Here is a 17856-nt window from a genome sequence, read left to right as displayed (position 1 = left end):
GTGAGCAAAACAAACAGCGTACTGGCGATTTTAGAAAAGGTTTCTATGAAGAACGGGGTCGAATATATAGGCAAAAGGATTAAAGGATAATTACCGTTTTTTTTACAACCTGGACCTTATTTCTAGCATAAAATATGATCATTTACTCACTCAGATAACTTTGGTGTCATTACAAGTTGTTCCCACTAAATTAGCTCCAGCCGAGAGCCGCGTTTATCCATATAATGCAAGTCTACAGGGCAGCAGAATGCAGCCTCTAAATAACACATTATCTGCAGAGAAATATACTGTATGTTGTTAGTGCTATTCCCCTGAGTCCGGGGTTAGCTGTTATCAACATCCGGTGTCTGTAGGTTGACTTACTAACCTCTGACCTGGATGATGTCATCTCTGAGCGCCGCGCATCGTGGCTTGTTGCTACCGCTAATGCTACGGTTCGTTTCTGCGTGTTTCCGACTTGTCAGAACAAAATGAGCAGCTGGACGAAGTTCAGCTTCCACAGGCTTCCTCTCCACAACCTGGACTCACTAAAGCTCCGGCTAGTTGCGCAAAAAATGGACCCAGATGATGAAGCAAAATGATTATTATCAGAATCAGAATGAGCCGGGCAGCGCTCAGAGATGACATCATCCAGGTCAGAGGTCAGTAGGTCAACCTACAGACCCCGAATGTTGATAACAGCTAACCCCGGACTCAGAGGGGAATAGCACTCGTGTATCATAACAAAATATTGGTGAAATGAATGAGTTTCTCTGCACATAATGTGTTATTTAGAGGCTGCATTGCAGTGCCCCGTGTTCTCGCATACGGATACGCGGCTCTCGGCTGGAGCTAATTTCGTCGGAACGACTTGTAATGACACCAAAGTTATCTGGGTGAGTGAATGATCGTATTTTATGCTAGAAATAAGGTCCAGATTGTAAAAAAACGGTAATTATCCTTTAAGGATTATAATTTATGTGTCTGTTTGGTTGCTGCATTCTGGGAAGTGTGTTGCTAGCTTGTAGTGTGGTCCAAAAAAATCTTTGTTTGAAGGCCGATGTCACCCATCCATTGATCCCAAAGAGAATAGGGATACCCCTACCCCTGCTGTGTGCTAAACAAAGTGGTAGAGCTAAGGAAGAAGGCTGAGGGGTAGAAATGGACCTGGGCCTGAGGGTCAGTGGTTGTGCAACCCCCGCATGTGGAGGAATAGGGTGGGTGGGCTTTCATGTGGCCTGACAGCTTCATGTGGAGTTAGTAGGAAGAGAAGGCTGTTAACGTAACGTTGAGGTCAAAGGGCGACAGCACGCTTTGACCTGATGATTGGTCATGAGGAAATGGCACACCGCCTCATTTCCTACAATGATGGATTGTCACACTTGTATTCTGTGCAGACTTCTCAGACACTTGTTGGGAGACAGGAGACAGGAGGATAGAAAACACAGCCAGGCAGGCAGGAAGGATCCAGAGGGGGAGGGGGTTGGAGAGGAGGATGGGAAATAGTAGGGGGCTCCCCTGTGTGTTTTCACCTGCAGTTTGAGCTGGCTTGTAACAATCCTCCTGCCTCCCTGAAGTGTTGTGTGCCAGCGACGACATAAGCCTCTGGCACTCCACATAGGATGAAGGTGAAGAGGCATAAAGGATGTGACAAAACCAAGTCTCCACGGCAATTCTTTACCAAGGAGGTTTTACTTAAACTGTCAATTTTGGTAAATTCAGTCACTCCAATATTCTGTCCTCTAACTAAAGCATTGATCAATGATTTTTCCCCCCTTTTTCTTTTTTGTAACATCAAGCCTACTTGTAAAACTGACGGTGTCTTGCATTTGAAGACAGCAGAGCTCTTGAGACAGCAACAAGAAACAAATAAACTGGACTGTGACCTGTGATGTGATGTCTAGAGGGGAGCGTATTGAAGATGAAACACATCTGAGTGAAAAATTAAAAGGCATTACATCAGATTCTGTTTTCCCCGTTCAGTCTCTGTATTCGTACTTGTACTTCACAAAAGTGAGAAAGATTTGTGTTGTTTTTTTCTCTTCTTTTTTAAAGCACTGAGTAGATGTAGAGGTAAGCTCATTGTAATTTGAATAACCAAACACCCAAAAAGTAAGAAGATAATCCAGATGATATGATCAAAGACAGGATTTTCTGTTGCTGAGTCACAGAGAAACAGGAAAAGTAAGACTTCATTAGCATAATAATGCTGCACATGTACAATATATCCCTAAAACCGGAAAGCGCCCTAATGCCAGTTGCCTCTATCCTCATCCTTAATCAGTCATATAAAAAGATCAAATTCACTCTCATGTTTAAACATGTTTTATTTTAGCATAAGCTTGTTAGACAATGTTTAGACATGTAACATTAAATTACTGTACCAAAAGGAAACAAGCACTGTTTCCACATGCCTGCCATGGCATCAAGAGTAACACTCATGCGGTTTATTGCCTTTACTTCTGTTAAGTATTTTCATAGGTCTGACCATCAAGTTTTGGCAATCTTGTGCTTTCCAGACTGAGAACTGGGAACGTAGCTACATCGTGAAGAAACACAAATAATCAGATAATCATACACTGTAAACTTTTGCAGTGGGTAGAACTTAAAGTGACACCTCCTTATGTCACATGTGCCTGTAGAGTAGGTCAAAGTGGAGCTTGGAGGATGGTTGGTCAATTGTGGACATAATTTGAGTAATAATTTTATGTCTATATTTTCTTTTCAGTATTTCAATGTGTTTGTTTAAACCAGCTTTCTCGCCTTAACTCTTTGTTTTGATTTTAAGTCCCAGTTCTCAGCTGTTACCTTGTGGAGCACATGTTGTCAGAACTGATGAAACAACAACAAATCTACAAAAATAAGATCCCATTTTTTTGATAAACCGCAATAACTTTTAATACTGCAAGAAAACAAATTTCATTTGAAAATACCAACACTGCTGGTGTCCTCTTAATTAGCACAGTAACAGTTCTAATTAGTAGTACAGTACGTTCATTTGTGAGCATTAATATTCAGAGTAAGGGTAATACCTGTGCACATAGAAGCAAATGGAAGGAATGAGTCAGTGTCCATCAAAGGTCAACATACACACTGAGATTAAATCTCAGTTGTTAGCACATAAGCTAGTGAAACAGCTCGACAATGCCGACTGCACATCAGCTTCAGCAAAGGAATCATGTATATTTCATCAGGCTAGTCAGGCAGGAGCACGCCGCTCATCCTCTGGCTAAGGTTGAACAAACAACCTCTGTGGTGACCATGAGGGGGTTGGAGTTCCAGCAGCATTGACTCGCACATGAATAAGAGTACGTTTCTGACGTGACATTGAGATTTACATTTAGATGACACCATCTGAGGACAGTTTACATCATCTTTGTTATTTATTTATATTTTTTTAATGATTTTGACTGACGGCAGGATGTTTAAATGCTTTTGAGTTTCGGTTGTGAAGAGAAGAAGAAAAGGGAAAATAAGCCCCGATGTGCCTCGGGGAAATACAAAGCATGAATTTTATGCTTCATCTGTGATGGAGGGATAAGCAGTGATTCCATGTGTGGAAGGAGGGCTAGGTAGAGACAGGTGGAGGAAAATTATATACCATAACCTTCACCATTGCTTGGTCTGCTGACAATCCACAAAGCAATGTTCATAGTTGGATACTTGTGCAGCCTCTGCCTACTGTGTCAACACACCGTCAATGATGTGGTCTGTGAAGTATTAACTTCTTGGATTTCTCTGCAGGACAAAATGCCAATGTCAATAGTCCGTGTTTGCAAACCTACCAACACTGCTCTGACTTTGAATTAAGAGGCCATGAAGCAAAACACAAAAAACAAAAAAACAACACTTCACACATTCACTTAGTACCACTGAGTTCTTCTCATACCAGCTCAGATTCAATATACTCCAGGATAAACACAGTGTATTTACAAATTATTTCATTTCACAAGTTAAAAAAAAAGAGAACAACCTGTACATAGGCTAACAATAATGCATTTCATATCATTCCATGTGGTTCTAAAATTGTTTTCTAAGCATATCAGATTAAAGACAGACCATGTAAATGTTTCAAATGATCTGAAGACACGATAACCACCACAAATGGAGATGTGAGGTTTTAACTAGACAGGAATGACAAGCTGTTGATGTGCGTCCTCGTATCCTGATCATAAAATATTAATGTTTGCATTAAATTACAAATATTTACATTATTTATATTAGCAAGGAAAACAAGTGTTGATGGGACGAGTCCTGGTTAATTTTACAGATAATATAAATCAATGTTAACTGCAGCACTGACTGGTGTTGACTATGTATTGTAAAACACCATCTTCAATCAGAATCATCTTGTATGTATATTTAAAATGAATGTGCATTAAACATGCGTGTTGGTGTTTTATCTCATAAGTTCCCAGAGTTGATACATAGCCAATAGCAGTTTAGATGACTGCAGCATTTTTATTTCATCATTCATTAATAGAGATTTGCTTTTGATGTGTAACTGGGGTTTCCAGCTAATGACATCTGTGTATTAACGAGACTGTGTGCGCATTTGTTTTATCTATCTGGTAGATGACAGTGAATAATGAAACAGATGTCTGCCATTTACAGTACACAGGCAAGATAATACTCTAAAATGTGGCACTATAGAGTTTCATTTCCTCAGATAAACCTGTAATAATAGTAGCATTCTTTCAGTGCAAATATAGCTCTGTAATGTGGAGTAATATCATCTTTCTTTCATAACTTTTGTTCTTCGAGTCAGTTGGTTCTGGACAAAGTTTTTGTAGCCATCTCATGGAGGCATCTCATTTTCTGAACCAAAAACAAAATTGCAACAGCTGCAACAAAAACAGGAAAAATGAAGTTCTTTCTTTAAGAGAGCACAGATTGAATTTCGAGACACAATAGAAGGTATCTTACATTCACATTGTATGGGACGGGAGAAAAGCTGGCAAAGCTAATAAAGTGATGCTAATGTACTTTGTGATGCAGTGGGAGTCCCCAGCTTTCAGCTCCAAACAGATGGGATCTCTCCCCACAGGATCAGATAAAAGACGTCCATCTCTAACTCCGTGGAGCCTGGCAGATTCAACAAAGGCTGCGTCTCAAAGACATGTTGTCCATGGGTGCTCACACTGAAGTCCTTCACACTAAATAAATGTGGCAGAGCAGACGCAGCGCAGCGATGATGAGGTTAAACTGCAGCATATCAATCCTAACTAAGGCAACCACATCAAAAACAATCACACGGACCTAATCTGTGGCAGCATCCGCCGCTGCTGGGAAGATGAAGATGATGAAGATTCACAATCGTGAACATTCAAAGTGTCCTGTGGACTCACAGTACTTCTAGTAACCAGAGTGTCTATTTTTTTTTTTTTACTCCACAGAGGGTGTCAAGCTCTGTTACAGTGGCAACACCTTCTCATCATATATTCAAATCTCTTGAATTTATGGAACAGGTTATTCAAGGCTGAGCTTCAAGCTTTAAGTTGACATCTATAAATACGCATCACCTTACGATATATCATTTTCCATATCACACTGTGAGTGGGAGCTGCCACACCATGAGGATATTCTCTAACCCCTCCATACTTGTCCTAGTACCTGCTGGAGCTCCTTCCTTCAGCCTGCGGAAGCCCTTGCCTCCGGAGATAACCGCTGCAGAGATCACCCTGTCTCTGCGTCCCCCGTCCCTCTCGCAAGGACGCCCCTTGACCCACATTTCTGGGTCGTCACTGAGCTCGTAGATAGATCCATCCTCCACGCTGTGCTCCAGAGACTCCAGGGAGGAGTCCAGCGCCTCGTCTCCCAGGGCCGTCAGCGGCCGCCCGGGTAATCCCGACGTGGAGCGCAGCTTGTACTGCAGCAGGACGCCACGTCTCTTGCCTCGTCCCTCTCCCTGGTAGGAGCTGGACTGTTGCAGGGACTCCTGGGAGGAGGTGTCGCTCCGGTCCTCGCCTCCGCAGGCGGAGTCTGGGCTATCCCCGACAGAATCCCTCTTCAGCAGTTCAGGAGACAAGCTGCTGGTGGTGGCGACCAGGAAGTCGACAGGCCCACAGTGGGCGTTTAGAGAGACCATGCCCTTCCCTGTAGCAGGCAGGCAGACAGAATATAGATATGAGACCCACAGAGAAAACAGACACTGCTCCTCTTTGGGAAGTTAAAAGACTTCATGAGCCAAGTTGCAGTTGTGTCAAGTGAGAGTAACTGAAAGCCAATGTTGGATCATAAAATACGTCATCAACAGTTTTCTGTAAATTATTCATCATAATTCACGGTGGTACAGTAATGACTGTAGCTATAGTTTGTGGTGTATTTACATATTATTCAATAAACTCACTCGGAATATGATGGTCATGAAGTAAGTTTGTGCGAGAGGGAAACTAATGACCTCATTTGCTTGGTATAATAAACACAATGCTGCCAGGCAGTTTTTAAATTACCCTGCAAGACTATATATACAATATGATTTGTGTGTTGCCTGCCTGGTAATATTTGCACTGATTCCCAGAGCCACAAGAAAAATGTGAAGTGTGACCTCAATAATGGGCAGAGCAGAGTAATTTTCTGTCATGAAAAAAAAAAACCTCTTCGCTCTTCTTTTGACCTGTCAAGAGGCTGTTCAATCACAGTCATCCGCCTCCTCTGATCCATACCTGTTATTTTGGGGATGCCCTCCAGTTTGGGAACGGGGAGGGTGATAATTAAGCCTTGGGCCGTGCCCACCCACAACAGGCCCTGGCAAATCAGGAGACTCGTGACTCGCATGTTCTTTTGACCTGCAATATTGAGAATGACAGAAAATTGAATTGAGTTACGTTGCCATCTATTGTTACAAAATGACAGGTAGCTCTCAAAACCACAACAGATGACAATGCCCTTTCAAAGAGCAACACATTAAATCCCTGTTGACACAACAATACAACTTTTACAGACTGGAAGCAGTCGGTAAAGGTCTATCTGTTACAGTCAATTATGAACTCCCATTGATTTTGTTATTGCCAGTGGCTTTTCACAAATGCTGCATTCTGAGTTCATGATGAACTCTTATCCTCGGTTATCACTGTGAGTTGTGGTAAAGTTTAAGCTCAGTGATCAGTCTGTGGCGTACAAGTTTAACACAGCATTGCCAACCAGGGCTCTGGGTTACATAAGATTATGAAAAACTGGATTTGTCTCGTTGCTACTGACCCAGTTGAAAGAAAAACTCTCATGAAGCCGGAAACAACACAACACTGAACTTAGTGTTAGACATTTCTGTTTCAAATCCGAGTGGTTTTGAAATATTGAGTTGCCAAGTTTTTACCTCCTGCTGTAAGTAGCAAAGCTGATAAACAGGGAAGTTTTCTTTTATCGGTAAAACGACAAACACTGACAGGCTTCCAGAGTAAGTGAGGTGCTACACACCCATGGTGCATGCACAGGTGCTTTCAATCATTTTGGGTGATTGTGACTGGCCATTGTGGGCTGATGCCATGTTGCTGACCTTGTTGTTATGTTTGACGCAACTGCACTGGCTACGTAACGTAAAACATTTTCTTTTGCTTCAAGTCGTTTAAGTGCTCCAGTTTAGTGTCCTAAACAAACACCAAACAAACCCGCTCTCAGACTGAAAATAGGTCACATCATCCAGAATAATTGAAAACGACTGGCTGTTACTGTACACAGACTTGTCAGAGGGAGTGCTGCTCTGGAGGACAGTTTAAGACAGGTTCAGGGTTAGAAATGTGCTTTGTTGCATGAGTAACCAGACCCAACAGCAACATCGCAGGGTCCTGGAGTACACATGTACATTATCACAGCCAGTTGAGAGGGCAAACCACCAAAGTCTGCAAAAACCACATGCTCATGATGTTAATTTACTCTTTAAAGGTAGAGTCTGTAGAATTTTCCTAAAAAACAAAATATAGACGTCATACAAAAGTTGAGCTCGAGAGGAGGGGCCCACATTGAATGTTGTGTTTACATACTGCAATGAACAAACCTACAGCCTCTACCTTTAAATATCAACAGCACCAAACCAAAAAATAAAAAAAATTTAATTAAATTAAAATATCCACTTTTAACAGACATAACTGAGACAACAATGCATACTATTATTATGACTATTAAAGACTTAGATACTAATACTTGAACCCAGAGTGCACATTATCAAATTAACACATAATAAATGATATATTTTGTATTTCACATAGAGCGTGACATTGACCTGCTGATATTACAGATAATATTGCATCACATTTTTGGTTTAGGTTGTTTTTTTATTCTCAGATGAGATATAGCAAGTTGGCATTAGAGATGACTGAGTCTCTCTGTTAGTGTGACAAATGAAGGAATTCTGGGTGATTTTCTTTTCCCCCATGTGTGTGTGCTGATAATCCTTGGGATGAAATCAAGCAGTGATTTTCTTAGGATAAAGTTACCTTGTTTTACTTCCTGTGATGGCGTATGATGCAAGAGTCTACATATCCTTTCTGCTGTGAAGTGTTTTTTTATTGCTGACCTGTTTTTGTAGCTAGTATTAGTGACGGGGAAAGGATAATTGCACGCTCTTATTATACTGCACATGCACAACCTTTGTTTCCAGTTAACAAAGGAGTGAAACACATTGTTTGTTTTGGATGTATTTCTGCATTCCTTCTGTGGTCCCTCAGCTCTTGGCTCCCACCGTGGCCTAGTTATCTATAGAACCATTTACCATAATATCCATGGTGCCCATAATTGAATTACACCAACACTCATGTGATCAGGACTAGGAGAATTCTCATTTACATGTGTAGCTGTATTTACATGTTTGTTCTGTGTCATGCTCAGATTATGATGATTTGCATGAGTGGCTCAACTGTGTCAATAATTAATTCATTTTGCTGTGCAGAGATGAATCATGCCAAGTAGGATCCTGGTGCTGTGTGTACAGGAGGAAGTGGAGGCAGAGCAGAGGAGCACATTCAGCAAACAGAGCAGAAGCCTTTAGGTGGAGACCTTGGTGGGTCACGGCAAGGAAGTTAGGCGCCGGCAAAAAACGGCTTTCATCTTGAAACTGTCAGTTACCTGCTCACATCGCCTCAGAGTCTATTTGTACTTTGGTTTGAGAGCTTAAGTGAGAGAGTGGCGCTCGTGAACACCCACTTTTGGGTTGCCATGAAATCTGGAGTTAAGTCGGAAGATGTGGGCACCAGGCATTGTCTTTAAGAACAGTGATAAAAAGGGATAATGACAAAGGCACTTGAGATTAAGGAGGTATAGCTTAACCTCCAGCAATCTTGAAACTCCATTTTTGCAGCGATGCACACACTCTGCAGTGTGTAGTGGGTTTATCGTGGGAGCTGGTATTTGCCTTAAAAAGAAGATGTCTCCAAAGATAAATGTTACTCAGAGATGTGTCACTGAGGACTTTATTTTGGAATATTATTTTTTCACCCTAAGGACAGAACTATTAAAGGCATTAGTAGCAAAGAGATCAGCAGTTTCCTCTGCCTCAGAAACTTCTTGTTGTTTACTGCAACTGGAATTCCCCATTGAGTATAAATCACATTAAGGGGAGAGGATTAGGGGGTATATCATCACTGCATGTCCTAGCATAAGTCAAGGAGAAACCTATGGGAGCAGAGACCTATTGACAGAGAGAAACTATCAGTATTTCATAAGCAGTATCTGTGCTTGTAGAGTATCAGGGGATGCTCTTTTCTCCTGTGAGCTCGACAAATCACAACTAAAGTCAAAGATCCTCTTCCCGTTGCGGACCCTGAAGACATGAGGCGAGCAACTCTTTTTCCTCTGACCTTGTAGCTCCCCCCAGGGCTGAGCCTCGAGGCTGCCACCCTCCCGAAAATCTGCTGCATATTTCAAGGGGAGACACTGGTGCCGGGTGAAAATGACCTCTGGGTCACCGGTTTCCTCCAGATATGACGGCCACAGGAGTCTCTTCTCCTTAAAGTCTCCTCTTTACTTTGATCTGGGAGAGAAAAGTTTGGCGTCTGAAACACATGCTTGTTTTTATTCTTTCCTCAACTCACAAGAGAAAACCTTTTTTTCTGATTGGATGGAGTGCTACCACAGCTTTGAGAATTGCTCTAAATACATCAATCACACTCTGGTGTGACTCAATGAAAAGGACAACATTTTCTAAATCCAGATGCATTTATACCACTCCCTGAAGCTCAAAATGATCTTCACATGCATTGAACAGGCTGATGGCCCACGTGCCACAGCCATCGAGTCACATGCACTGTACTGTTATCATTACTTGACAGTTTTAGGTATGCTTCATTGCTATCTAATTTGTTTACCATAGTTCTTCCCTGGAAAAAGGGAAAACACACACACTGGCTGATAAATATTTCATCCATCATGAAGGAAGTCACACAGGAAGTAATGCGCTATCTGCAGTATACTAAATGGACTGCAGTGAGAAGTGAAACGGGGGTGAGTGGATTTTAAAGCAGAGCGGATGAGATGAAACGGGGAGTGAGAGGGAGAAAAGTGGGACAAAAAAGAAAAGCAAAATATTAACTCAAAGGGGAGAAAAGTGGGGAGGTACATGCAGAGAAAAAGAGGTAAACTGGGCATGATATCACAGAGGCATGTACATTTAAAGAGAGACAAGATTGTTTCCATGGGAACCCTTAGTATGAAATCTTTAAGGCTGCCAGTTAACTGCTCCTCAATGACTTTATTTCTTTTTTATTAATCCCTATCTCTCACCCCATGGCTCTATTATGGCTCTGTGAAGGCCTGAGATGGATACTTATTCAGGTCAGTCCCCGGAGTGCAGGACCCAAGGAGCAACTTGGACAAGACAAGAATATAATTCAAGGGAGGAGAGCGTCATCAATGTTAAATCAGTGCCCTCGCATTGCTCTTATATAATCAACGAATTTGGAGGCAGACATTTTGAAACAATAAAGTATCATAGAGAAAATCAATTTTATGGGTTTTTACACACAGAAGAAAATGTGTTTCAGCTGCACTGCGAGATAGAGGCCGACCTCTGTGAGTGGAGGTCAGCATCGAGTGTTGTGTAAGATGTGTGAGTACCAGTGTTCAGCAGCGTCGCCCGTGTTGAGATGTTGATTTCCTGCAGGAGCTCCAGTGTTTCGGTGTGAAAGAGACGGATGGAGGAACCCTCGGAGAAAGCCATCCACACCCCGCCGCCGGCACACGCCATGTGTGAGACGCTGACCATCGGATCTGGGTGGACTTCAAACTTCTGTAATGGAAACAATAGCACTGTTAAAAATAACAGCGACACAAGAAGAAAATGCAATCACCCACGTCATCAACAAATGACATTAGTGCCACGACAGAAAACAAAACCTTTCAACATTTGAAAGGTTAGCTCTCTCTGGAATCTTACTCGGGTCTTTTGAACAAATTTGACCTTTTGGGGGGATTTTTTCTCTAAATAATCTGTGGACTGCAAGATTTTGAAAAATAAAGGTGCTGAAAACTTGGTCTTGGTCCTGTTTTTTTCAGTTTCTAACCCTCTATTATTCCATGAACAGGGTATTCGCGAGGTCTTGAAAAGTATTAAAAGGTGATAAATCAGTTTTGGAAAAATTAAGACCCTTAAAAAGTCTTTTCACGACTTTATACATTTATAAAGGGAAGTCTGAATTAGCTCTGCAAGAGTTTGAATCCTAAAAACATTGTGAAAGTGTGTGAATTTATTTGTTTTATTAAAAAACAAAGATGAACCGGTACATAAAAACTAGGCTATTGTGGGTGCGTTCGTAAATTGTCTCTGGGAGCACACTAGGACAGAAATTCAGAGGCACAAAGAACTCTCTGGCGCTCCCAGTGCATATTACAAACGCACCATTATGTCACATGACGCCCCCAGCCTATTTTGAATTCTGTTATATCATAGTGGTCTATATTCTTTATCACAAACAAAAACTGTTAAGTTAAAAGTGTCACTGATGTAAATGGTTACAGCTTGAAGTGGCGGTGAGGTATTAAAAAATATTGAGAAGGTCTTGAAAAAGTCTTAAAAAGGTATTAAAATTAACTTCAAGATTCCTGTATAACCCTGATGTAGGAAGCAGGCGGTATTTTTCCAAACTAGGAAACTCAGAAACAAAATTAATGAGAATGTGGGACATTGAAAGGGAAAAAAAGAGGGAAGGGCACAAAAGGAGAAATAAACTTTATATAAATAAATTACAGAACAAACAAATTAGAGCAACAATGGGAGGGCATGAGTGTGCTTGACTGTGCTGTGCTTCACCTTAGGAACTGTTTGTTTCATTAGTTTACCAATTATAGATTATTGTGACAGACAGTCAGTTCAAAGCTGAGACTACTGCAGTGCTCATCTTTTTTTTAAAAAACATTACAAGATAAATGTCAATTGTAATAATATCATGACATGATGAGGTCAGATGCCACCCCACTGACTCTCATGTTTAGCTGTTGCTCTGCTCTTGCTTTTCTGTAAATAAAGTCCAACTGTGCCTCCTAATTTTGTCATTTACAGAGTCCCTGACACACGGGGCATGTTTTTGCATCATTCCCCTGGCTTCTATCTTTTTAAGACCACAATGGAAAAAGAGTGTTTCAGGCACACAGTCTTAATGAGTAGCTTGAAATAAATGCAATGAGCCTTATCATAGCAACACATGCAGCCCCTGCGGTCCAAGGCGTGACAGGGGCTGGTTTGGGCATCATCTTAGAACTCATATCACTGTCAGTGCATGAGTTGCATGAGGCTGGGCAATTAGTCAGTGAGAGCAAATGAGTGAAGATGAGAATGCATCCAACCCCCCCTCCTCCTCCACCCCAACCCAAGTGCACCGGCGGACAGGGATTACCACCTGTTTGTGTGCCCTTGCCCGTGGGTCCTCCTTTGTTTGAAATTAGGGAAAAGGAGAGAAGCCTTTGATGTGTTTTCTCTTTTAATTGACTCCTCAGCAGTGGGTGCCTGCTCCGCCCGGGAAGGGATGTGCAATACGGCTCATCGTTTTTCAAGTGCAGCCATCAAAAAATTAGATATCCATAATAAAATGGCACATTTCACCTTCAATAACCCATTGCAATTCAAATAAGTTGACAAGTTGCAATGAAAACAGTCCGGCTGTACTGTATATGCTACATAATTATCTCATTAATCATTATCAAACGTGGCGGCTCTGAGAGGACTTCCAGCTAACCAGTGGCCGTCAGACTGTAATTGTTGAATGCCATCTTGTTTGCCATATGTTTGGAACCACCTGGAAGGCATTCTGTTACCTTAATGTTCCCAGGAATCTCAGAAAGCGCCAGAATATGTGTTAAGATCAGTGATTTAACGCTTGTAAGAGAAGAATGTTTTTTCATGACTATCAATTCATATTTAAGATAGTGCTGCAAAATAAAATTCTCCAAATATAATCACGGATATAGACCCAACATGTTGGAATAGCCTGCTGCGCTATGTCAAATACAGGATAAGTACAAGCCACAACTGTTGCCCTCAGCCAACAACCTGGTATTAGTTTGCTGAATCCAGCGTTGCTTACAGAGATGAGGTGGTCAGTGAAGCTTGACAGTAGTAATGTGCCCTTTCCACTCAACTCGGCAGTGTCACAATAACAACAACATCTCTCCTACAGTCCCCTACCAGCTGTGGGGAAACAGCAGAGCTCGGGCTGCAGACGCCACAGCTGATCTGAACAGCTCATTAGTTCTTCATTACATCAGGTGACGAGGTGTCTTTGTCCTTCGAGTGCTACGTCCACGCCTCTACTCTACTGCGAGCTATGGCAGGGAGTCGTAGACGTGAGTGATGGGAGAAAGCAGGCAGAAAAAGAAGTAGTAATGGGAAGTGGAAGGAACAAGGCCGGCCAGTCTGGATTGATCAAAGCCTGTACGTTCATGCATGTCCTGCTTTGTTAAAGTTACATCACAGGTTCTGAGACCTCTGTATGGATGACGTGACGTGCCCTCAGAAACACACAGTCGTACCTTGAGAAGTTTGAACAAGATGGTAAAATGCTTTTGTGTAAAAAATCAAACAAAGTAATAAAGTACTCCTACTATTAAAAAAGAAAATCTTTTCATTGGCTGACTTTATCTCATTTTCTCCCCAGTTAAGTTGTTTCACGATCCCTGCTGTGAACAAGACCCTCTAGTTACCCTGATGGGAAATGTAGGTAGCGTTTATGATTCTGCAATTTCACTGATGTTCACACAGGTTTTGTTGGGGGAAAAAAAGCATAAACTGATGTGAGCATGATGCCTGTGGCACAAAGACACTACTGACCACAATGTCACAGGGTCCTCTGGTGGTGGAGAGAGCTTAACAGCATTCTTGTAATAAATGCAAGTGTAAGCAGACAAAGGGGTGAGAGGGACTTGGAGCTGGAGATTGAACTTTTTTTTTGGTTGCAGTTCCTCAGTTGTACACTGAGACAGACTAACACCATACCCAGTTTCCTTAACACATTCATGACTAGTTCAGCGGTATCATCAGCAGGACATTAAGCTTGTCTCAGTGCTAATGGGACCCCAGGACCCGCTGTATGAAGTTGTTAGCTATATTACAGTAGCAGCCAGTCTCTAGGGATGGTTGTTTTGAATTTTTCATATGTCTAGTGAAAGGTATAATATGTAGAAATTCCCCCCATCTACCAGTGCGGTTGCATATCTGAACATATTCTTGATGTTGCATTCACGTGAAATTGGGCAGACGTCAGACAGACAACAGACGCTGCATGTAACAGGATAAACAAGCGTCTATGTAAACAAGTGGTCCGCCATGAGGCAAAACAATACAGGCGTGACAATATGTTGTCATGTTTTACCATCTTTCTCTCGTAGAGTAAGATGACATCCGGTTGGTTTGCCGACGGCCGTCTGCCTGACTGCACCTGAATGCAACATCAGTGCCTCCGTCCTTCCTCACACTACACAGTGGTGACAGTTTTAACAGGCGCTACCTGGAAAACTTTCTCCCCGAGCCGACAGCTCCGGTGAGTTTCTATGGTTACCTACGGTCACGCTGCCACTCAAAGTAAAAAATGGCGATGCAACATGGCAGCCTCGGTTCGGTGCGTCGCCCACTTACAGTATGTATTTGTAACGACTTGTAACAACTCATTCTAAGGTACGAGAAAGCTTTCATTTGTATGCGGGTGTGATTCGACTTCAGTGAAATACGTATTTATGAAAGCAATATTTGATTTTTGCTAATAAAAAGCCAAATTAAGTTACATACTGGGGCTTTAACATTTCATAATGGACTGGTACAGATCTTAACAGTTCTCAGGTGACTTGATAATGTTGACTACTGACTGACCTTTGTCAGCTACTGGATGGATGAACTGCCATGAAATGTTCTACAGATATCCAGGATAAATTTGGTGTCATCAAGTCATTTATAACTAATTACACTCCCATGATGCTCAACTGTAGTTTGTGTTTATTTCTGATTATCAAATGCTGTCACATCTAACACTGTGAACCAAACTGCTGGACGTGTTACACTAACATTGCTTTAAATGCAACACTGTGCTGAAATATGGCCTCACAGAACTGCTGTGAACTCGTTTCTCCTTCATTTCCTTAATTGTTTAAACCTCTGTGGTCATATCTAATAGCTAAAACCAGGGAAGGTATTGTTCCCAGGCTTTGTGAGCTTGTTAGCAAGATATCTGCATTTTAAGACAGATGAAACAGCTCATAAATCCTCACTTTCCTTCAGCCACATTTGTCTCTCTTGTCTCAGAGCCACTGCATCGCTGAGGTTTTGTCAGCTCTATAATTTTCATCTTTCCCCACCGGGGTGGAATGTAGCTACATAACACACACATTTTTAAGTGGTGATGATCCTTTGGGTTTCTCATGCAAGCGATTTCAATAACATAGTAAGCAGACAGCCATGTTTACCCGACACATAGTGAAAAGGTTATAGCTGAATAATAATGTAAGTCACAGATGTAAAGATTTAAAAGAGACTCTTGCCGTGCAGCGGGGTGCAGGGATCAGCTCTGTCAGACAAGACGAGGTGCAGTGTCCACCAAAGTCATGGACAAATGATTCAAAAGTGCAGAAAATCTAACAAAGTGGTGACCGTAGGGAAAACAATGAAATTAAGTGAATACGAGTCCATGACCCCTCCAGCCGTGCTCTGTGTCATATGTCTCTCTACAGGTGCCAAATACTGCTTATCCAGATCCTGGACATGCACCAACACCCCTGTGAAGTCAGCCCTCTTGAGTCCACATTAGTGAGGAAGACAAGGTTAGCAAAGAAGTAACCAGAGCTGACCTGTTAAGCTCTGTGGGAGATACAGTGAACCAGAACTGTGCCTCCGTTGCATGGCCATTCAGCTGATTAAGCCCACGTCTCTGGAGGACGGGGGTAGGGAAAAGAGGTGAAGGAATAAAAGGAGACATCCCTGGCTCGGCTCGCTCCTGATTATGTGGACCTTGAGGCCGGCTCAATAAGCAGCTGTCTCTGTACTGATGGTCCAGATTTGCCAGCTGTTGCTTCTTATTTGTTACAAATTTTAGGAGAAAAAAATGTAAACACATATTAACTTAAAAATCAAATACATTATTTTTTACTCCTTGTATATTACTACATCTTTTTCTAGTTGGCATGAGATCAACCCAAACATCTGTAATTCCAGATGGAGTAACTTAAAGGGACAGTTCAATATTTATGGAAAATTGGCCCATTGCCATAATCCCTATAGTCATAGCAGTAGGTTTGTTACCTTTAATTGTCAGTGCAAGTTATTTTTAGAACAGCGGAGCAGAGCCGCAAGCTGTTTTTTTCATTTACTCTGAAGATGTAAACCTGATTTATATAATGTGAGCAATGAGATACACTGTGTTTGGATGTTCAGATTCTGTGAAAGTAGATTTGTCTTGTGTAATTTGTGTGAACAGATACTATCACACATCTTAATCAGGTCCTGTCACATATCTTACAACTGTGTGTTTTCTCAGAGTGGCCATGTAATACAAGTTGTTTTTTGTTCCACAAGCATAGCATTGAGATCCACAAACAGTTTCTGATTTCACAAATATAAATGTAATTTACAAATGTTTGTTTGACAGTTGTGTTAATGTTAGGTAGATGTTCACAAATGTTTTTCATTTATTTGAAAATTATTGTAATGTATTCACAGATATGTTTTTGTTTGTTCAATTTGTTTGTGCATTTGCAGATCAGTTTTTATTTGCGAGATATTTCTGTGAGTTTGCTATTTTAATTTGTGTATTTGTGGAAGGTGTTTCATATAAACAGATTACAAATTTGAACACAGATTGTCAATCTATTCACCCAAATAACTCTAAATCTACCTCCATCATGTTTTTTTATATGTCACTAACTTGTATTTGTCCAGGGAGGGTCTGCTCGGCACACATGCTTGTTTTCAACAAAAGCCCTTCAACTCATTTGTACAGCTATGCACACATACATCTGGGAGCTATAATTAAATAGTAATGGTTTGCAGTTCAGCATCTGAATACCATATTAACATAACCCAGAAGAGTTTGTTTTCTGCCAGTCATTATTGTCTACTGCAGTGAGAGAGTCGCCCCCCCTGCACACCTCTAATGACACACAGCAGAGATGAACACCTTGGAGAGCAACAACACAAAAACCAAAAGCATGACAGAGACAACACCCAGGGTGATATTCTGGAGATAACACTGCACATTCCTGTACCGTAACTCAGATCTCAGAGCGCTACAGCAAAATGAGGCTTATTTGTGTGTGAAAGCCCCAACAAACATGGTACAAATCTACAAAGGCTTTGACTCATTGTCCACGCAGCAGCTCCAGGCAGTAAATCTCAATGACATCACAGATTAGGACGCAGGCTCTCTGAGGCTGTGTGCATCAATCTTTTCAGAAAATGAAAGCAGAGGAAAT

The 17856-nt window shown here is 41.6% G+C and overlaps 1 protein-coding gene across 4 annotated transcripts in view; it reads right to left on the bottom strand.

Annotated features, from left to right (window-relative positions):
• Positions 1-2283: 2283 nt before the first annotated feature.
• Positions 2284-17856, bottom strand: part of arhgef10la (Rho guanine nucleotide exchange factor (GEF) 10-like a) — a 128507-nt gene continuing 112934 nt past the window's right edge. For 3 of the 4 annotated variants that reach the window (XM_085777773.1, XM_085777775.1, XM_085777774.1), the window contains 3 exons: positions 11026-11197; positions 6645-6767; positions 2290-6075 (listed from right to left, as the gene is read on the bottom strand). In XM_085777773.1, the coding sequence (XP_085633899.1) occupies positions 5525-6075; positions 6645-6767; positions 11026-11197 (846 nt within the window). In that variant the 3' untranslated portion in view covers positions 2290-5524. Of the gene's footprint in view, positions 6076-6644; positions 6768-11025; positions 11198-17856 lie in introns of all 4 variants that reach the window. The other variant, XM_085777776.1, reaches the window with a different exon arrangement.

Source organism: Trachurus japonicus, chromosome 5 (assembly GCF_045865225.1).
Source record: "Trachurus japonicus isolate A0001 chromosome 5, Traja_1.0".
Lineage (NCBI taxonomy): Eukaryota > Metazoa > Chordata > Actinopteri > Carangiformes > Carangidae > Trachurus > Trachurus japonicus.
This window is presented reverse-complemented; position numbering and strand designations above follow the sequence as displayed.